Source organism: Eublepharis macularius, chromosome 1 (assembly GCF_028583425.1).
Source record: "Eublepharis macularius isolate TG4126 chromosome 1, MPM_Emac_v1.0, whole genome shotgun sequence".
Classification (NCBI taxonomy): Eukaryota; Metazoa; Chordata; class Lepidosauria; order Squamata; family Eublepharidae; genus Eublepharis; species Eublepharis macularius.
This window is the reverse complement of record NC_072790.1, coordinates 206,431,947-206,454,770: the sequence shown is the minus strand read 5'-3', so window position 1 is coordinate 206,454,770 and position 22,824 is coordinate 206,431,947. Positions and strand designations below refer to the sequence as shown.

The 22,824-nt window shown below is 38.6% G+C and overlaps 1 protein-coding gene across 4 annotated transcripts in view; it reads left to right on the top strand.

Annotated features, from left to right (window-relative positions):
- ENTPD6 (ectonucleoside triphosphate diphosphohydrolase 6) overlaps nt 1-22,824 on the top strand; it is a 43,568-nt gene that overhangs the window by 5,170 nt on the left and 15,574 nt on the right. For 3 of the 4 annotated variants that reach the window (XR_008597435.1, XR_008597434.1, XM_054985472.1), the window contains exons 2-9: nt 1,589-1,896; nt 3,561-3,640; nt 7,169-7,312; nt 12,094-12,169; nt 14,099-14,134; nt 15,283-15,371; nt 17,948-18,027; nt 19,190-19,254. Coding sequence is in view for 2 of the 4 variants with exons in the window: in XM_054985472.1 (XP_054841447.1) it covers nt 1,650-1,896; nt 3,561-3,640; nt 7,169-7,312; nt 12,094-12,169; nt 14,099-14,134; nt 15,283-15,371; nt 17,948-18,027; nt 19,190-19,254 (817 nt within the window). In the remaining 2 variants the exon portion in view is untranslated. The remainder of the gene's footprint in view (nt 1-1,588; nt 1,897-3,560; nt 3,641-7,168; nt 7,313-12,093; nt 12,170-14,098; nt 14,135-15,282; nt 15,372-17,947; nt 18,028-19,189; nt 19,255-22,824) is intronic. The other variant, XM_054985488.1, reaches the window with a different exon arrangement.

Here is a 22,824-nt window from a genome sequence, read left to right as displayed (position 1 = left end):
GAAATCTGGGATAGACAAAGATTGAAGTTAGCACCAGAAATATCTCCATGTTCGTCTTTTTAAAACCATGTGTGGTTTTTGCCCAGTTCTGAATACAAATTTTTTCATGTATGGTATGAAATGGGTCTGTATAGAGTTTTGGATATTGTTAAAGCTGGGAAACTGCTGGATAAAGGAATTTTGGAACAAAGGTTAGGCTATTCAGTACCTTGGTTATATTATGCACAGTTTAGGCATTTGTTTACTTCTCCGAGCGTAAAAGAATCTCTTTGTAGGCCTTTGACAGATTTTCAGTCACATATCAAAGCTTCTTCATCAAAACTTACTGGACTGGTATCTAATATTTATAAGATTTTACTTAGTATTGACTGCATTCATTTGACAAAATATCAAGTTCAGTGGCAAAAAGATTGTGAAAACAAGAGTCAGTGTGGATGACTGGGACTCTGTTTGGACTTCTCCAGGGTTTAACTCCAATATTATTGATGTCCCATTTTCAGTTGATAAAAATTGTAACTCGCTGGTATTTACCTCCAGTTAGGATCAAATAGATAGCTGGTTCTTCTGCAGTTAAATGCTGGAAGGGTTGTGGCCATCGTGATTTTATACATTGTTGGTGGTCTTGCAGCTTCATTCACAATTATTGGGAGAAAATAATACAACAGATTTACAAGATAACAGGTTACAAAGTGCCTTTTTTTCCTGAAGCGGTTTTATTAAACTTTGGGTTAGTAGGAACTCCCAACCAAAATGTATTAAAGTTAGTTTCTATTTTACTATCAATAGCAAAATCTATTCTTGCTCTTCATTGGAAAAGTAAACTGCCTTCCTCAATTGAACTTTGGCAAAATAGATTATGGGATTATTTCATTTTAGGAAAATTATCAGAGAAAATTCAGAGTGCAGTGTGTAGCAACTACCTTTGTAGAAACATGGCACCCTTTAATAAGCTATATGATAGAAGCTGAATTTCTCCCGAAAGATTCAATTTACCAAGATAAGATATATATTTTTAGAATTATTACTTACCAGTATTGATGTGGTCATGTTGGGTTGTGTCATTGGCTGTATCTTGGATGTTCTTTTTTGTTAACTTTGGGTTGTGGGTTTGTTTGTTTTGGTGTGTTGTATTTTTCTACTTGTAATAAATAAACTATAAAAATTTAAATTTAAAACCTACAAAATACACTGCAACCTCATATAACCCCCTCAAAAGTCACTATCTCAGTATAGTGTTTGTGGATTTATTGGCTGTCTCTTTTATGCTAAAATTCTTAGTACAATCTAATTTCTAAACATAAGGAGAATGAACACTTGCTTTATGTTTTTTTCTCTTTGAATATGTTCCTTCTCCAGTTACTTATTTATGGCCCACACTGAGTTTGCACTGGTGAATTTCTTCTAATGAGCAGAAACTTCCAACCACTTAAACTTGACAAAAACATCCTTGGAAAATATTTAAAGAAGCATGAAAGTGTACAGAAGTCCTTCCATCCACATTCTTTTGTTTAATTATTTTTTTTAATTTAATGTGTAATTGATTTTAATTTAATGTGTAATTGATTACTTTCTTTATTTTTAAATGTAGATGTGTCACCGGCAACTCCAAACTGAGGTGAAAAGAGAACACAAAGTTATTAAAGCAAGCCATGAAGATACCAAAATTATATTATGCTTTTGGGATCTTTGGATGTGCGATTATTATTGCTGCTTATGTGAAATGGAATGACCTCAAACCAGTACAGGAAACAATGGAAGATGCTGCTCTTGATGTGGAAAACCAACTCTATAGTGAGCCATCAGAAATGAATCAAGTAGTTCTTTATGGAATTATGTTTGATGCTGGAAGTACTGGAACTCGAATACACATATTCAAGTTTACCCAAAACCCAAAAGGTACATTGAACTATTTTGATTAATAACTTGCTTGCACTATTAATAGAAGTGCAAAGATCCATGTTTTTATGCTAGTTTTGATACTCATTTGTTGAGGTGAGTTCTTGTTATTAAACGTTGGCCATCATGTATTTTATAAATCTTAATAAATATTTTCAAGGCAAATAGAAAGAAGTGTTAGAAGTCCAACAAGCAGTGTATTGTAGCATGAAAATAAGCACTCAAGCTATTTAACCTGCATTAATGTCTCTCCCTAGAAGCTAAAATGACAAAATTGAGGCTATCATACTTTGGTTACATTATGAGAAGACAAGATTCTCTGGAAAAGTCAATAATGCTAGGAAAAGTGGAAGGCAGTAGGAAAAGAGGAAGACTCAAGATGGTTTGGCTCAATAAAGGAAGCCACAGCCTCCAGTTTGCAAGATATGAGCAAGTGTGTTAATTATAGGATGTTTTGGAGGTCTTTCATTCATAGGGTCACCAACCATAGGTCTGAGGCGACTTGATGGCACATAATACTCACAGTGTCTCTCTGCATGTATAATCCAATCATTAGTCAACTTCTCCAACTATTCTGCTTCATGTTCAGTTAAATCACTAGATGGCTAAGATTACCTGAATGGTATTTTACAGTATTGATTTTTCCTAAATCAGCTCTTCAATAACTAGACATACCGTCTGAATTAATTTAAGTAACGTCCCTGAGATGGATTCCTTAAAGCAGGCTTTTTCTTGTTTTAATAGTGACTTGCCGCTGGAATTTGAGGTAGTATCATTTGGTAGAGAGTGCTGGCTTTGGTACTCCTTAGTTGCGAAAAGTCATTGTTAGAAGGTTTCGACCCATTTCCCCCCTCTAATTCCATGTTTTAAAACGTTGTGTCCCAAAGTATTTAGAATTATTAGAAACATATCTGCACCAAAACATATGAGAGTGCCTATTGTGCATCCAAAAGTTGCTGTTTGGGGGCTAAACTAGAAATAGCAAATTTAACCAGCTAGCTAACGTTTACTCTTGATTGGAATAATCAGCAAAATAATTATAGACTAAAAAATGTGTGACAGAACTTTCTGTAGGGTACAATGTGTATTAAGGTGTACAAAGTTGTTTCCTAAATACAGCTTTCCAAGGTGATTTGCCTTGGACTCAGTATTTTCTTCTTTTCCTTTCCAGCACACTTTTGATAAAGATTAGGAGATTCAAAAGGCATCAAAGCGTACTGAAAAGAGATTAGAGGGCAATACTAATTTACAATATACTCCCATCCACATGGAGCTAAACCTTTTGAGATGGGGAAAGCACAGCCCTAGAATGACACACCATATAGTGTTCTCTTGATTCACTCTTTGTTGCAACACCAAAGAGCTAATACTTGGAGTGACCCAAGAGATGCAAATATGCTGAATTGATAATAGGTGAAACATACTACATACGTTTGTATCCACTTATATGGACTGTGATTCAAATGTTTTACTACTGCAAGAGATTCTCTGCAAAAGTTGACCCTAAGCAACAATTTAGACAGCGCTGTCTGTATTGGTTAGTACATTATAGCATACAGTAGCGTTTCATTAGTCCCTTTGAAGTAATGTTGGTCTCTATATTTTAATCTGCTAACTGCTACACTGTGTGAATTAACTCTATTAAATTAATCTTTGTTTTCTAGCAGAAATTCCTAAAGTAATTGACGAAACCTTCAGAGCATTGAAGCCAGGTCTGTCTGCCTATGCTGACAATGTTAACAAGGTAATTTAAATTATACATCTCTGTCCAGGCACGTTTGTTTCTCTTTCTCATTTTCTGTTCTCTGTACATTGAACATTTCAGTTCTGTTGGCCATTTTCCAGAGAATATAAAAATATTACATGACTTACTATTAGACAGCAGCACAAGATGCTTCCTGTCTTGTGGATTTATAACTGCTGCTTTGCAAAGTAAGTGCTACATAAGTGGTGAGAGTGACTGTCTTAAGAATCACAGAGCAAGTAACTTTTAATAAACCACTTCCCACACAAGTGGCTCAGAGTGGGTATATCGGCTGTAGGTTTTAGAAATCCACCATTACATAGGACGTGGTGATGTACTAGATGTACTAGGTGCCAGATAGCCAGAACTATGAGGTAGAAGTGATCAGAGTTTTAAGATGTAAGTGCTGAGTGGTAGGAACACAGTCCAGGCTATGATCACAGCCCAGTTCCAAACATAGTTACATAAAAGCAAGGCCCATGGATTTCAGCTGGACTTTCATTAAGGTAATCCTAAACACGTGTTTTTGGAAACAAATTCCACATCTGAGTTGCGGACCATAGAATTTGACATTGCCAGGCCACGTTTGTGTACCATTCCTCTGCAGCTAGTTATGAAAAAAGTTGATGGAAACCAACTAAAAGGTAAGTTAACTTTTTCAGAGTTGCTCTGGGCAGAGGATACTCAATGGGTAACCAAACTAGTCAATAAACTTTATTAAAACATAAGAAATGTGCTTGCAGCAGCTGCACATGTGGGCTTTTGATTTCAGGGAAAGTAACTTCATTGTTATCTCCAGCAAATAACTGCTGAAACTAGCCATTATGAAGGGGGATCCCATCTAGAGGGCAGGATGATTTTTCAGCCATATTGGAGAGCGTTTCGGAAGCTTTATGATGGAATGTGTAAAATGAAAAATCCATTAGAGTGTGGTGCAGTAGGAAGTAATGATGGGTGTGTTCATGGAAGCCACAGGAAGTAAAATTATTGTGTACTTGTTTGGACAGAACAGTGTAGGGACCCCTGGAGTTTACAAAGAATCCTGTGTCAATTGTGACCAGGTCTTCTACCAACTTGGAAAGATGTTGTAGGTATGGCGGGGCGGGGGGAGGGGAACTGCTGTTGGAAGAGGAGGATTTAACGCTGTCCCTTTCCTCAGGTTTCAGAGAGGGACAAACCAAAGAGTTAGAAAGATAGAGAGGTCAGGGCACTCTGTTTACTGTTTACTGCCCTGACTGTCCTTTGATATGTAGATTGGTATTCTCAGCATTTCCTCCTCCTGACTTCCTCCCTATCACCTCTTCTCTTCCTGGCATTGTTCCTGGCAACACCTCTCTCCTTCTGCTCCCTCCATCTTGGTATAATGGATGCAGACCCTGTCCTGTTACCCATGTCCATCCTTAGACTAGATAGGTAGTTAGAATCTGTCTCTCCTCCTTTCCTATCAGAGTATGGAGTTCCTACAATTAAAGAACTCTCATTTCTTTTCTAAATCTAAAGCAAGTGTATGCTTTTGTTATTTTCATTCCTGCACACACACACCAGCCACCTCACAACCACCTATAATCACGCTTCCTATGCCAAACGCTAGACTCTGCTAACGGCCCAAATATGGAATCCTTTAATTAGGTTTCTAGGGCCTATATAAAAATTTATTTATCGACTGTCTTCAAAGAAAACACACTGAGAATTATGAAAACAGGTATAAAGTCCCATTTAGTAAATTCAGGAAAAGAAACCTGTTTATTTATTTTCAGGTAAGTAGCTATATTGGTCTGTAGTCAAAGAGCAAGATCTGGGTCCAATAGCACCTTAAAAACTGACTAGAATCCAAGGTACAAGCTTTCGAGCTCCTCAGGACTTTGACTCTCAAGAGTTCATACATTGGAATTCTAGTTGGTCTTTAAGGTGCTATTGGGCCCAGATTGTGCTCTATATTTTTATATGGGACTGCAAAAACAGTTGGATTCCACTGTCAAGAAGGAGAGATTGACAGGTTTTAATTTCTCCTGCCATAAAGAGCACTGGAGCAAAACATTATATATTGGGTAACAGAAAGTTGGCAGAATTTCAGAGACCCTTCCCCAGAGATTAGATTGGTCCCATAGCCATCTACACAACTGGGAGGCAAAGGGTTAAATCAGCCTGTCCATTTGGGAAGAGGCATGCAGAGAGACCCAAAGAGATGCAGAGACACAGAGACGGTATGTGGGGGGCATGTGTGCTGAGATCACAAGGTAACAAATCTTAAAGTCTAGATAGTTAGTATTTCTGTTTTATTTACTAGAAACTGTCATGTGCAAGTAGTTGCTTCCTAGCCTCATCTGTATTGGTATATTTTGAATAGAGTACATATTGACTAAACAAAATCCATTGCTTAAAGAGTGCATGTGAATGCTGAGAGCCATTGGTGTAGTGGTTAAGAGCGACAGGACTCTAATCTGGAGAGCTGGGTTTGATTCCCCACTCCTCTGCCTGAAGCCAGCTGGGTGCTCTCAAAGCTCTCTCAGCCCCACCCACCTCACAGGGTGATTGTCTTGAGGATAATAATAACACACTTTGTAAACCATTCTTTGAGGGCATTAAGTTGTCCTGAAGGGTGGTATATAAATTGAATGTTGTTACTGTTATTTGCATCCCTACCCATTTGCATCATTTAATAAGTTAAGGTGTGCAAATCCCTTCTTGGTAGCCCCAAGCATCAAGAGGATTTGGGGAAAAGTAATATTTGGTGGTGGCAGATTGCTTCATTCCCAGAGTCTTGGGAGAAGAACAGGGAGGAATCTTTTGAGTGGCGTGAGTTTCTTCCAAGCTTTCTAGGCTGGGCGGCCTAAAGGATTCTTTAATCATTTTTGCATATTCTCATGAGTGAGCAGTTTATGGTGAGTATTTCCTACGTGTTTTTCAGTGCTTTACTATAACTCAGTTTGTTTGGTTTGGAAGTGACAGAGGAGGGGGAAAGACAGTGAGAACCAAGGTGTGGGATCATGAGAGCGACTGCTCACTAAAATAGAAGCAATCTGTGGCCAGGCTGCCAAGGTCTGTTCTCTGACTGGTGAACAGGTAACATTGGTGGTTGTTAGCTCTGATGAATACTACACATCAAAGATATGTGCCACAGAGGCATGGCTTGCTAAAATGCCACGTTTATGTGGCATTTTGGGGTTATTGGAGCTAACTTACTGGATGTGTGGCCCTTGTCTGAAATATATAGGCTGTGACATAAAAGAAGTAATCTATTCATCATAAAGTTAGCAGCAGATTGGAGCTGGATCTCAGAGTAGAGCTGAGCTACTGACAAAAATGAGTTTAATGTTAAAAGTGAAGGAAATTGTGTATTCATGGGTTTGGGTGACCCTAAAAAATATCAGGTGACACATTTATGTTATTTTCCTGAACAGGAAATGGTAAACGAATAATGGTAAAGTACGAGGGTTTGAATATTAATATATATACGTCTTCTACTAAAATTATTCTTTCCTTAACTGCTAAAAAAGCAGAGTTGTAATTTTTGTTTTGTCCCTTCAGAGTGCTCAAGGAATAAATGAGCTACTTGCAGTTGCTAAAGAAGTTGTTCCTATGGCATTATGGAAATCCACCCCTTTAGTCCTTAAAGCAACAGCTGGTTTAAGGCTACTACCAGGAAAAAAGGCACATGAATTGCTGGATAAGGTACTTTCTTCTTTTTAAACAACATTATTTAGTTACGGTAATTTACAGTCATTTCTTCTGTGGTACTTAGGGCAGCATACTTGGAGTTCCTAGGAAGTCCTCCATCCAGGCGCTGACCAAACTAGCTTAGCTTCAGGAAAGTTTATTTGTTTACGTTATTTATAGTCCACCTTTTTACACTGATACTCAAGGTGAATTGCACCATGTAAATTAACACAATCCATAGGATATGATAATCAATGTAATAAGTTTAGGATTGCAGAAATTTGAAACAAAGCTATCCTCTGAGCAAATCATAAATATTAAACATGACCTATTAAACAATGCAGAAGTGGTATTACTAAAGTAGAAACACAATGCATTTTCCTGAATCAATCTATTACCTTAATAAAAATACTCTCCTGAACATTTCTGCTTTACATAGTTTGTTAAATGATAGCACATGGGAGGTTTCCTGACCTCCTCAGTCAGGCCATTCCACAGGGTGTAGGCAACTACAGAGAAGGCATGCGTTTGAGCAGTTGCTTATCTTGACATTTGCCTGGTGGCACCTGCAGTTTGCCCTACTCAAATGAGCAAGGTTGTCATGGCAAGAAATAGGTGGCAGGGTGGTCTGAGGGTCCAAGGCCACAAAGGGCTTTGTATGTGATAGCCAGTACCTTAAACTGAGCTTAGTAACTGAGGAGCAGCAAGTGGAGTGACTGCGGAATGGGTGTAATATGCATGCTCTGCCTAGCTCCTGATAATAGCCAAGGTGCGGCATTCTGCACTAGTTGATTGAGAAGAGACATATGTAAATGGCATTACAATAGCATAGACTCAATACCACTATGGCATGGATTCAGGTGGTCAGGTCAGCTGAGTCCAGGTACAGGTGCCATCTTCCAGGCTGAAATATGTTTGGAAAAAAAGCATTTTTTGCAGCTGTGTTAACTTGCTTGTCTAGTAGTAATGCTTAGTCCAGTATAATACTGGACTCGTACTGTGTAGTCTGTCTTGAGTCTCAGTGAGAAATGACATAAATAAATAAATATAACCTATAGGCTCTTAATCAACTCAGCAGAACACCATCATAAGAGGGAAGCACAATGTTCTTCAAGACCTCAGGCTTCCAAACAGCATTATTTCCTTCCTGTCTGGGTTCAGTTTCAATGCGTTCACTTTCAGCCATTTAATCACAGCAGTCAGGCAGTGGTGAAGACTTTTACTGCATCGCAAGGGGATTTGGATGGAGAGATATAGAGCTCGGTGTCATCAGCATTTTGGTGACATCCAAATCCAAAAGTACAAATGATTTCTTCTTCAGGCTTTACATAGAAATTGAATAACATGGGAGAATAAGATTGCATCCTGGGGTACCCCACAGGACAACTTGCTAGACTGAAGATTACTGGTCTTCCATAGCAATCCTTTCAGACTGATTCATGAGGAACAATTTAAACCAGTTTAAGGCACATTCCCTGATACCTTCTCCTTCCTCTAAATGCCTCAACATTATGGCATGTTCTACTGCAGAAAAAGCTGCAGATAAATCCAGTAGGAACAACAAAGAAGCATGGCCTTTGTCTGTATTCAGATGGAGGTCAAGTGCATCATTGGAGTGTAAATGTCTTTGGTGTTCTAACAAGGGCCACCTGGAATACAAGATATTGCCTTTGCAGGATTGGACTTTCTTTGTATTCATTTACTTTGTACACGGGACTTGATATTTCAGTTAGCTGAATGATTGTGTGTTATAAATGAGCCTAAAACTTTTGTTATAAATGAGCAAAAACAGCTTTGGAAATGAATATTAAGGTGTTTCACTTCTGATTCTTGTACCTCCCTGGGTTATCCTGGTGGCTTTGTTATTGTTAGTATAGCAGCCTAAATAGCCCTGACTAGCCTGATCTCATCAGAGCTTGGAAGCTAAGCCAGGTTGTCCATGGTTAGTACTTGGATAAGAAACCACCAAGGATGGCTTGGGTTGCTATGCAAATGAAGGCAATAGCAAACCACCCTTGCTCATCTCTTCCCTTGAAAACCCCATGATCCTGGGGTCACCATGAATCAGTTGCAATTTGATGGCAAGCAATTTTTTTTTCCTGTTGACCCAAGCTAGCCCAATCTTGTCAGCTCTCAGATGCTAAGCAGGGTCAGCCCTGATTGGTACTTGTAGAGCACCAAGGAAGTCCAGGGTCATTATGCAGAGGCAGGCAACGGCAAACCACCTCTGTTTGTCTCTTGCCTTGAAAACTCTATGGGGGTCACCATATGTTTCTTATGACTTGATGGCAATTTACACACACACACATCATCCATATCCTAATGGCACCCAGTTATGTATTTCTCTGTTTTCCATTCTTGATGAGGCAGAATAGGCGTTTGTGGTCTGGGAGTGTTTCCTGATCCAGGGTCATAGATCCAGAGGAGTTAGCCATGTTAGTCTGTAGTAGCAAAATAGTAAAGAGTCCAGTAGCACTGTTACGATCTTTACTTTCTTTGGGGTAGATTTTGCCTTTAATCTTCCCCTTACACCCTCTGGGTAGTTTGCTGCCACCAGGAATCTATTATTCCAAAATATTTTATTTTAATTTTCCCTTTGGTAATGTGTTTAAGCGTCAGGCTCCTTCGTGGTTCTATGTGGCCCTGAGGATAGGAATGGGATATAGCAATGACAGCTACACTGGGATAACAAAACAAAATAAACTTTTATTTAGTCAAGAAGCGTATTGGTTTCATAAATGTAGTTCTCGGTTCTTAAAGTTACTTCCTATAACCTCATTCACACTGATCTCTTCTAAGGCTTCACACACAGTTAGCCTCTTTCTTCAACTCAATATTTCTCTCACAGAAATGCTTAAAACTCCTCAGGCAGCACACAGCTAGCCTCTCTTTCTCTGACTCTCATTCACAGAAATATTAAACCTGCTCAGGCAGCACACAGCTGGCCTCTGTTTCCCTGACTGAGTGTCCTTTCACAAACATGCTCAGTTCAGGTTCCACACAGGTCATATTTCTCTCATAAACGCTTCAACATATTCAGGCAGCACACAGCTAGCTTGCTTTCCTCTGACTGAAAAACTTCTCTCCTCACTCTCAGTCTCAAACTGCATTTACTCCGCCCACTCTCAGTCATCAACCAACTTTCATCCCCACTCTTCGCCTATCTCACACCAAACATTTAAAGATACATGCACACATTTACTTGAAATAATTACAATCACCTTTAAGACTTACCAACTTTATTGTAGCATAAGCTTTCGAGAGCCGCAGCACTGCACCTGACAAAGAGCTGTGGGTCTCGAAAGCTTATGCTACAATAAAGTTGATTAGTCTTAAAGGTGCTGCTGAACTCTTTACTATTTTCCTGATCCAGTATTTCTCCTAGATGCCCAGGTTACAGCAGTTTCAAGGAATATGTTGTCGAAGGCTTTCACGGCCGGAGAACGATGGTTGTTGTGGATTTTCCGGGCTGTATAGCCGTGGTCTTGGCATTGTAGTTCCTTATGTTTCGCCAGCAGCTGTGGCTGGCATCTTCAGAGGTGTAGCACCAAAAGACAGGGATCTGTGACACTGAGAGATCCCTGTCTTTTGGTGCTACACCTCTGAAGATGCCAGCCACAGCTGCTGGCGAAACGTCAGGAACTAGCCAAGACCACGGCTATACAGCCCAGAAAATCCACAACATCCATCAAGGAATATGTGTTACCACTTGCCCTCTTCCTGGCTAATAGAGACTCAACCACTGTCCTGTTTGCCTTGAAACATTCCCAACTTGATGACTGTACTACAATTTGAGGACACACCCCATGAGTACAGTTCAAGGTGCAGTCTTACGTTGCATTATCATATTTTCTTTTTTTATGCTGTAATCTGCCTTGAGACTCAGTAAGAAGAGAGGGCTATAAATAAATAAGTTTGAAAATTACAATCTCCATTTGTTATTGTTTCTGGTTTTCACAGTGCAATTCAAGTGGGTGTTTCTTGCCTATAAAAACTCTGGGCCAAGGATACATAGGGGAATGTCATCTCTGTCTGCGCTTTCTTATACATTGTAATCCTCTGGAGAGGCCCAACATTATGTTTCTTAATAGTAAGAGGCAAAATTGGTTATCATGACAAGTTGGACCTTCTCTGTAGTAGCACCCAGCATGTATTACGATAAATGCCACTTACCTTATTACTAAAAGTCAGGAATTGATCAAGAGGGTGGAGGAGGATATAAAATTGAGGCTATTGCCATGACCTCTGGCATGTCACCCTGGCATGTCACTTCTTGCACACAATTTTTTCCTATCCTCCTCTACTGTAGTCCCATCTGGACATCTGAGGAGTGAAAGGAGAGAGGGTGGAAGTTCACAAAAACCATGCTCAGTATCTTTATCACCTCATTGTCCTTGATCCATAATCCTCACAATATCCTGTGAATTTGTTCCAGAAGCTGAGAACTTCTAGCCTTCAGGCTGAAGCACAGAAAACAATATTTGTTGTTTACCCAGGCCCACTCAACAGTGTTATTAATTTGGGAATGATTATTTTTTACTGAACATCAGAAAAACTCTACTGGAAAATACTTTCACTCCCCAGAGAGCTGTTGAAGGAATTCTTTACTGTATTGTAATATAAAGGCCATTAAGCTTAATGCTTAAAATATCAGAGCCTAAAGTGCTTCTTCATCTTTCCTTGCCCACAAGTGCTTGGCGGATTCAAGAGCTGGCTCTTGGCATTTTTGTATACTGTATAAAATTCTTCTTTTCCAGGGGAAGAAAGTTGTCTTTAAAAACCTTGTTTAATTTTAGGTAAAGGAAATTTTTCGAGCATCTCCATTCTTTGTAAAGGATGACTGTGTCTCCATAATGGAAGGAACAGATGAAGGTAGGCTGAGTATAAGAGAGAGTTTATATTTTATTCAATAATTTTTCAATTTTACAGTCATTAGCAATTAATAAACAAAAAAACAAACATTAAACAGATTTGAATATGTAATCCTAAATATTAATATAGCAATGTTGAAGAAATAGTATACAATACTTACAGACTATTTACAGATGTACAACTATACAGTATTCTAAGAAAAAGTTCAAAGATATGCCAGCCTTTGATAGTATTCCATTCTTGGGGTTGTTTGGTTTGTGGATTCATTATTAGTTAGATATTCCAGAACTGGAAGCCATTGCACCAAGAAGTTATGTTTTTGTTGTTCCATTTGGGCTATTTGATATGCCAGCTGTTCCATTATGAAATAGTCTGGTAGTCTATCTTTCCAGTTTGTGACTGTGGGCAAAATTTTTTGTTCCCATTCGGAAGCAATAACTGATCTAGCTATTGATAATAGAGTTGAGATAAGAAAGATTCTATTTCTTGGCATGGAAGAATCTCTAATTATTTTATTGTTCTTCCTCCACCAGTTGAAAGAGTTTGGGCTTTCTACTGGTCTAAACCACTTTTGCCCTGCAAAGGATGAAACCTGGGAAATAATGGGACTAGTCTGACACTGTTGGCATCCCAAATTTAAATATCGCTATTAAGGAACTATTTGGTTGTAACAGATTGTGCTCTTTCTGTATTTTTGTTCCAAATGCTTTCCTGAAGAGATTTCTCTTCTGTATATATTGATTCTATGTCTTTCTAATCAGATTTTATAGAATTATTTATCATCACTATGATATTTTTGAGGTGAATTGCTTCATAGTAGGTTTTGAGGTCTGGTACATCTAGGCCTCCCATATTTGCTGGCCTTTTTAGGATTTCAAAGCAAATCCTATACTTTCTGTTGTTCCAGATAAATCAACTGATTTTAGTTTGCCAAATTTTAAATGTTTTTTTTTCCTGAGATTATTATTGGGAGGGCTTTAAATAAATACAAACGTTTCGGGAACACCTGAGATCTAATTAAGTATTCTTTCAAGTAGGTTGTTTTTTTGAAGTGATTTCATACAATTGTTTCATACAATTTCATAAAATTCTGGAATAAAACGCTAGCTATACTTGCTTTTTAAAAATGCTGGGGAACAAGGTCTGCTGTGTATATTGCTGATATTTACACTCACATTTCTAAATGCCATGCATTCATATCATAAAGTAGCAAAAGCAGAAAGTGATGGTCCCTGCCCCAGTCAGCTTGCGATCTAAAGACTTGCAAGGATTGGGGAAGGAGGAAGAGAGAATATGGAAGAAGTAAGGGGTTCTTTGTTATGCGTATGTGTTCCACCAATGCAGTTAATGGGTGTTCTTATTCCTAAGCAGCAACTATCATACTGTAAGCAAATTGCCTTCAGTTTTCACACTTGTTTCTGTAACTAGAGTAATGATAGGTGGCAAAATTCTATAAATGAGGTGCTTTCCATTTATACCAACCAACTGTTCTTCATTTCAGCAATGATGTAAAGTTGCTGCACAGCCGTAAATACCATGTAAATATCACTTGGGTAGAGGGAGAAGTACGTACACTGGTGCCATAAACCAGTTAAGTCCACGCATGATTTCTCATGAGTATCATAGCTGGATGAAGATCTCCCCATGCAAAAACTCACATCAGCATTGTGTTTTATTGTAGAACACCAAGAGCTATTTCTCTGGTAATTGCAACCAATTTAAATCCTATATACATACATGTGAATTATTTGCCAGAGCACATCTTTTGTATATACTTAAACTGGAAATGTCCCCTGGAATTTTATTGCTTATTCACTTGGTTTGGAGAAATCCTCACTGAACAAACCGGGCCCCAATTGTTCAGTTTTATCAATAAAGGTAGAAAATTTGTTTTGTAAATGCACATAACTTTAAACATTTTCTTGCCAGGTATTTCCGCATGGATCACTGTCAACTTTTTAACAGGTATGTATATAGGTAAATTGTGTATTTAACACCTGCAGTTTATACTGGTAAGTGATGTGGTCTTAATTAAATGGTCTTTGCTCTGTTAAATTTCTTGGCAGAATTGCTTCAAGTAAACCTCTAGGGAGAGTCTCGATTTTCAAAACCCATTATAGTAAAATATATTTTGGAGAAGCAGAGAAAAAAAAGAACAGTTATGTATGCCTTTACCTCCTTATCATACCAAAAATAACTCTAGTGTTCATTCTACATTACATTGGGCAGAGAACTATACATTATAGTTGACAGAGTGATACATAACTTGCTGCATAACACTACAGCATATGATTTCTTGATGATAAAAGCATCCTCCTCTCTAGTCTTCCTCCTCTCTAGTCGTTGTTCTTTCCTCTGAGTAAATGGTGCTGTCCGCTGGAGAAGGATTTGCCCCTTCCAGGGTATCTGTACTGTTTGGGTCCCTGGAAATGTTACAAAAATATAAAGAGACAGATTCTGGAAATGTGGCAGGGTAGAGATGGCCATGTACAAGATTTTGTTGGTTATTGATAGCCTATGAAGAATGTTTTCCCAACATTTATAAACTAAACTAGAGAGAAAGGAATGGTGTCCAGGTAACTATTGTCCAAGAAGTGACTATTGGGTTTGTATGTGAATGGTGTCTAGAAGAGCTAAGCGACAATGGAACAGGTCCATTATTGCTATGCTTTTAAAACACTAGTCAGGGAATCTTGCCTTAGAAAGAAGGGGGATTTCATGGCTTGAATGCACCAGAGGTTTCTGTAGATGGATGGGATTGCCACCATGGAGACCAACTTCTCTGTCTCCCCTTCCTACTGTAGCCCAAATACCTGTTGAAATGCTAGTGGGGGGAACAGAGGGGCGAGGGAGCTGGAAGTCTGCAGTGGGAGAGGGGAATTGATTAAATCCCTCACCCCCCCATCTGCAGAAATCTTCTGTGTCATCCAAGCCCTAGTCCTCCCCTTTACTTCACATCCCCAAGAATTACTGTGAGCTGTAAGCCATCATTTCTGTTAAATGATGATATGGAGATTCAAATAATGTTTTTCTTGGTTTATTTTGGGGAAATGTGTAGATTGCATAACTATTGCATTTTTTAAAATACATTTTTTAAAATAAATGTGTTTCAGGTGGCTTAAATGATCCAACAAATAAAAGTATAGGAATGCTGGATTTAGGAGGTGGATCAACACAGATCACATTTCATGCAAGCACTGAGGTAACAAGAACCCAGGTCCTTGTAACGAAAAGGTTGTGTTTAATCTCACCAGGCGGTTTCTGGTCAGAGAGCTTTTTCACTTCTATTGTCCAGTTCAACTGTGTATTTAGAACTTGTTTTCAAAATTAGTTAAGTCAGTCATGGGAATAAATCTTTTATGCCTACAAGCTTTTAAAAAAGATAACATGTGCCAGAGAGATGAGCTGTAAGTCATATGCTATTCACTCTGGGGCATGTTGTGCACTCCTTTTCAAGATGTGATGTTCCACCATATTCTTTCTTTGAAGGAACCACAATCAACACTGTCCCTGATTAACAGAACTGATACTCATTCTATGGCTCATAGAGAGCCACATTCACAATTACTATCAACCAAAAGAGCCACGTGACTAACATAGTTTAGCCACTTTGGTATAGTGGTTAAGAGTTATGGGACTCAAACCGTGTTCTCCAGATTAGAGAACAGGGTTTGATTCCCACTCTTCCACTTGAAGCCTACTGGGTGACCTTGGGTCAGTCACAGCTTCTCGGAGTTCTCTCAGCCCCACCCACCTCCCAGGATGTTTGTTGTGGGGATAATAGTAACATACTTTGTAAACCGCTCTGAGTGAGTGTTAAGTTGTCCTGAAGGGGGAGTATATAAATCAAATGTTGTTGTTGTTATTATTTGCCCTATGTGACACCCCATCAAACATACACACAATAATATACAATATAATTATTAATATTAATTAAATAATAAATAATATTAACCTTTTAAATTACCAGAGTTTCTCTATGCATGTATGGGAGTCCCCCCTGGCCCCACTGCAGAAATTTATTCAGCCCTTGTGTATCTGGGATGAGGGGACGGGCTTCCCTCTCTGCCTTCTTGCTCTCTCTTCAGCATGTGGCACCACAGTCAGGTGAGAAAGTGAGATTGCCAAGGCACCTGAAAGAGAGCAAGCTTGGCTATGTGAAAGGGGAGTCAAAGAATTGCCAGCTTGTTATTTTCCCACGAGACTGCTGTTGAGCTGGTAATTTTACTCGATCTTCTCTGCAACCAGTTTGCTCTCTTCCTGGTAGGCACCTGGTTACTGGGATGAGGGTACAGAGGCTATGGAAAAGGGTGTAGGGTTGTTAGAGAGGATTGTCCCTTTACTTCCATCCCGCACAGATCAGGAAGGCTCACAGCTTACCTCTCTTTTGGTCCCTTTGGTGGCAGCTGTTTCAAGGTACAAACTACCTGCCATCTGCAAGCCCCACTGGACAATGTCCTTGACCAACTTACTGGAACATGGAGTGGGTTGAGACCACATCATGAAGCAATGTTCAGAAGAGCCATAAATGGCTTCTGAGCTAGAACTATAGGAGAACAGTTGCTGGATATGACCAAGAAAGTCATTTAAGATGCCTTTGCATGCAGAAACAGGGCTAGCCCAGCCCCATAACTAGACAGGCCACAAAGGGAGTCTAGAGGCCTAGAACAACCTTGGAGAGGGGAATAAACAATATAGTTACACAGTTGTATTGTCATGTGTAGATTAGAAGAGCCAGCTAACTCATATCAGTATATACAATGTACCAAGCCCTGGATGCAGGGAGTATCAGGGATGTCTAACTTCATAGAAACTGGCAATATTATTCAAGGATAGATATATTAGTGGAGGGCAAAAAGATATTCAGATGTATGAGAAACTTGCAATCACTAATTTTACATAAACTTAGCTCTTTCTTGCTAATTCTTATCTTTAAAAAACTGTTTTTATATGTTTTAAGAAGATGTCTCAGATATGGATAACCTTGTTTGGTGTATGAAGTCATAGGATAATAAGTTAGCTAAGAATCTGCGTCTTTGAAGCAGGATAGTCAGCTATTGTTAAGAAAAAGTTCTGAAACCCTGTAAATAAGACAAACTAAACTGACATAGAGCTTCTTCTTAGAAGGGACTCCTTGCCTGTGACCTCCTTAGCCTTGGGTAAGATTTTTTTGGACTTGTGTAATTGCTCTTCCTAAGGATTTCTGTTGTTTTTATAATGGATTTCATGATATTTGTTAATTGGATTGTTACTGAGAATACTAAGTAAACATGTTGTAATAATAAAGGCTTAGAAGGGAAACAGGGATTCCATTATTGTATTACTTATGTACTATACCCAGTAACGAACCTACAACATTATCTGTCGTATACCTCTAGCCAGAAGTTAAATGGTATGATGTAGGAAAGCTAACTAGACACTCAAGGCTTCTTAGGTGCATGCCTATATCTGAATCAGGTCTGACCAGAGTTATCTAGAAAACACTGAGTGAGCATCACTGGCTTAGCACATGCTGATGAAAACAAGTTGACTTCTCGGAGGATGAAGGATTTAATCTATATAATAACAAAATATTCTTTTTCTTTTTAAACTGATGGCATTTTTTATCTGTATTTTCTGCTGAGAGTTACACAACAGCTAGGATGCCAAGCTGCTTAAGGACATGTCTAAAATTCAGAGCACTGTGCTTGAACGCTGCCAACACCCTTTAACAACTTTCATTTTAGGGTTTGGGAGAGTGCTTTTTTCCTCCATGCAGCATTCTGTTTTCTTTTTCAGACAACTGTGGGGGTGTCATCTGCTAGCGACATCATTTCGTTTCAGATGTTTAACCAGATGTACCAACTGTATTCTCACAGGTCAGTTGTGCTAAGGAATTTATCTCAGTTAGAGAATTGTTACACTTTTAAAGATGATAGCAAAATCTTGGAATATTCTGTACCTGTATAATCCAGATAGGGTGTGGAGAAAATTGGTGCTAACTATTTTTCATAGCTTGGTTTAGTTGGATAACACATACTGCCAGCTAGGGCCGGGGATCCCCATTCCTGGATCAGAGTTTTCATTCTAAAGCGATGTAGATACAATAAATGAAATACTGCTGAACTGGGCTGCCCTTTCAGACTGCTCTGTGTAAGCCCAGAGAGTTACAAATGTCAGGAATAGAACTGAAATTCCCAGGAAGTTCCTGTACGCATCTGTGTGTAGAACGCATTTTCTGTGTCTTCTGTTTTTCTAATGCTTCTTGCTCTTTCAAGGGCATGCTATGATCATTATAACCAAAATGTTTTGAAAGTGATGCAGAAGGTACTAAATGCAATACATCTCTTTAACAGCTTTTCCTTCTTCCCAAGACTAGGACATCTTCAGAGCCAGTGAGCACTATGCATGCACTGATGCTCTATATTTAGCTACTGATTGGCTCAGTGCCATCGTGTCTAGTGCCAGTTTCATGCAGCCTGTACTTTGCAAACATATAAGAAGGTGAAAATTCAGTGGTGAGGAAAAAATCCAGAGCATATTTCACAACAGGGTTATCATTTGATGCCCCATCTTTACTTCTTACTTAAATCACATGGCGTGAAGGCAAGTCAGTTAGGTATGGTCTGGTATCTCCTGAACTGTGAAGAGGAGATTATGAAGGATGTAAAAACTTTAATTTGTCACTTTTCCAGCATTAAACTGTTTGTTTGTTTTTTTAAGAGCCAGGGACACTAGTTTTTTGCTTGACTGAAGTCATAATACAAATTGTAGATTTTGGTTATAGAGGCACCTAACATGCTCCCAAGATCTTCATTGTTCATTAATATAAAGTCTCTAGCTCTCATGGGCAGACCTAGCTTCCAAGTTTGATTATTGCAAGATCCAAAGGGAGGTGAATGGGTGTAAAATAAAAAAAAAAACCTTTTAAGTGTCATCTACCTAATGCAGATAAAAATGTGATCTGCCTAATGCAATAAAAAGGTATTCTATATCAGTAAAAAGAGGTTTTTTTAGCTTTCCTTTTCCCTACTTTTCCAGTTACTTGGGCCTTGGATTAATGTCGGCAAGGCTGGCAGTGTTAGGAGGGGTCCAGGGACAAGCCTGTAAGTATTTTTAAACCTTGGGGATTTTAGCTTTTTCTGATACAGTTTTTGCTGGTTTCTAATAAACTTAGCCCAAGAGATCAAGGTAAAACTAAATATAATATATGTTGAAATATTTATGCCATTTATGAAATACAATGATTTGCTAACCACCTGAGGTAAAAGTCCTCTCTGGCAGCACTTTTTGTTTTTGAAAGAATCCATTAAAAAAAAATTATCATCTGCATGTTGGTAAATAATGTTTCCATTGAACAGCTGTTAACCACTGACCATGTTCTTTCTGTAAATAAAAAGCACCTAGAGTGTAAAATATCCAACAACGTAAACATATTAGGGGTGAAAAATACCCCATGAAGTTTTCCAGAAATCAGGATCCAGGGATGTATTGCTTAATGCTCTGGTGAGACATCACCCTTTCACTCATATAACCTGTAAAATTCCTCATAACTGGTGTATTAAATAAGCCTGAAGGAATGATTGGACAGATCTAAAAAAATAATTCCATCCAATTCTCATGTGAAAGTTTGTGAAACACTGTGAAAATGTCTTTGAAACTGACTTTGGCCACAGATTTGTTGTTGTTGTTGTTACGGGACATTTTTCTGATCCTTGATGATGCATTGGAGTTTGTCATGGAGTAGTGAATACATTCCAAGTATGATTTTGTAAGCTTTTTCACACTGTTGTAATGTTCCTATTTATAAAATTCTTTACTAAAACCAACTACCGAGTAAGCCTCAGTTAAAATTGATCAACAACCATAAGGTTTAGCTGTGTCAAAAGACAAAGTTTTTAAACCAGATTACACCACAGAATTTAAGCAGCAGCATTGTCAAAATAAACGAAACTCAAACAGCTAGAAAAAACCTTACTAAACAAACACTCCACTTGGTGACAAAACACAAAAGAACCAACAAAGATCTCTTTCAGTAGGGTGTTTGGCATGTAGTGCTACCACTGAGAAGACCCTATTCCATGCCCAGATTTCACTTGAGTAAATGAGGGAGTCTGGAGGAAGGCCACCTCTGCTGGTTGAAACAAGAATGTAAATACATGGACATGAAGAACTTCAACCTCAGGCATAAAAAGTTTGCTTAACCAAGAAAGCCCTACGTTGCTTCCAAAAAACTCTTGGGCCTTGTCTTTCCTGCGTCTTCAAGAAAACAAACTTCACAGATATGAGGCAGCCAGTGACAGCAGCTGCTCAGTACCTGTAATGCACTGGTTTGACATGTGGCTGGTATAAAGAAGAGAGCATTAAAGATGGTGATCGGACTTGGAGGGAAGGCAGTTGCTAAGATACATAGGACAAGAACAGTAAGGGACTCTTAAAAAACGCAAAAGAAATGAAGGCAAATTTTAGACATCTTCTCTTGAATCATATTTTGGGGCTCACATGCACTTCCCATAAAGCACCTCTTCTCTTACGACTTTCTGACAGAAGCAGTGCAGATAGTCAGGTATTTCATATTCCTTTTGTCTCTCTACTCTGATGAAGAAAATGTGCCGATTTTGTTTTTCGTGGTAGGAAAACTATCAATGTTTAAAACTTCTCTGTAGATGGGAATATAGTTGCTATTTTTGACACACAGTTAGAAGAACTTGGAGATAAGGACAGTGTTGAAATCTGAATGAATCAAATTACCACAATAAGTGGTATGTTAAAAGGGGCCTCTTTGTTATATAGAGTGGCTAGTCGAATGGCAATCCATTTTTGAAGATAAGGAATAAAATTCTCCAATTTTCTTTCTGCTTTTCCCTGTGCCTACTTGGTAGATGAAAATTCATAAAATGGTATGTATAGAGATTTGAAGACCTAGTAGAAACCAGAAAAATTAAGGAGGGGGAAAAAAATTTCCCTCTGAGAACTTTGGACAATTTGGGGGACTGCTAAAAAAAACTGCTTGGAAAAATTTCTTTTTAAGAATGAGTTAAATCAGGGGTGGGCAAATTGTGGCCCACGGGCCACATGCGGCCCGCTACAGAGTTTTTTGTGGCCCGCCAAGACAGTCAGAAAAATCCGCCTTGAACCGAGATTTCCTTCTAAAATTAAATGTGCTTGCAGCTATAGATGACATAAAATTAGCACAATAAATAAATTGAATAAAACTACCACTATTTTATTTAATTTATATTTATTGATTTTTATGATACACTTTATACCTTTTCTGAAATGCAAAGTTAACTAATGAATGCAATCATTTTAAAAGGTGCGGCCCTCCGCTAACCTCCGCTCCCACAAAGTGGCCCCCGAGCCAAAACAATTGCCCACCCCTGAGTTAAATGTTTCTTGGAGAAGAGCCCTGTGTCGCAGAGTGGTAAGCTGCAGTACTGCAGCCCAAGCTCTGCTTACACGACCTGATTTCGATCCTGGCAGAAGCTGGGTTCAGGTCGCCAGCTCAAGGTTGACTCAGAGCCAAGCTACAAGTGACACCTGACACAGGTTGGACACTTGTCAGCTTCCCTCAAGTTTTGATGCGAAATGTAGGCGTCCTGGTGTTGCAGCTGTAATGGAGAGCCAAGCTGTAAAACCAGGATGCCTACATTTCCCATCAAAACTTGAGGTAAACTGACAAGTGTCCAACCTGTGTAAGGCGTCACTTGTAGCTTGGCTCTCAGTCTTCCATTCTTCCAAGGTCAGTAAAATGAGTACCCAGGTTCCTGGGGGGAAAGTGTAGATGACTGTGGAAGACAATGGTAAACCACCCCATAAAAAGTCTGCCAAGAAAACATCGTGATCAATGTCCCCTCCCCCCATGGGTCAGTAATGACTCAGTGCTTGCACAGGGGACTACCTTTACCTAAATGTTTCTTAAGGCAAGATTTTGCTCACTCAAAATATATGCAATGAAAAAGTGTATAGACATGTATAGAAATTTTCCAATGAAAAAATTAGGGAATTTGGGGAAATGGACAGAAAAACTCTTAGCAAATATTTTCTCTTTGGGAATGAGAGAAATGAAAGACAAAGTTTTGCTCAAAATGTGTAATATGATTTTTTGTGTGTAAAACAATCTACAGCATTAGATACTGCTAATTCCTATACCGTAGACATGCAACATTTTCAAGAACTGTTTTTGTTTAAACACAAATAATTTTGGCAAGAATTAATACGCTTTAATGTGTTTAATGATAATTTATTATTTTCAATATTATAAAGTTTAACTTACTATTTAAATATGAGAGTTTTTCTGTCCAAATAATACTTTTTGTTTACAGAAATTATTTTCTACCTTTAACTTTCCCCCTACCTTTCAGATAGCAAAAATTAAGATACATATGTCATGGTAGCATGGTGTGCACAGTTTGCAAATATTAGGTATATTTATAATTTTTCTTATAGAAAACAGACATTTATGCTTTTCCAATAATCGACCAAATAGTATAAGAACATAAGAATTCCATATATCCCTGTTTCTCCCACAGATTTCCATTTTTTTCTGAAAAGGGGGATCCCCCCAATGTTTTCAGTTTTTCCAGAAATCCTTACCTCTCTAGGTGCATATTTGGATCATTGTGTCTATATTCCTGGAATAAAGGATGGACTATGTTCAGTTTATGTGGACAGGG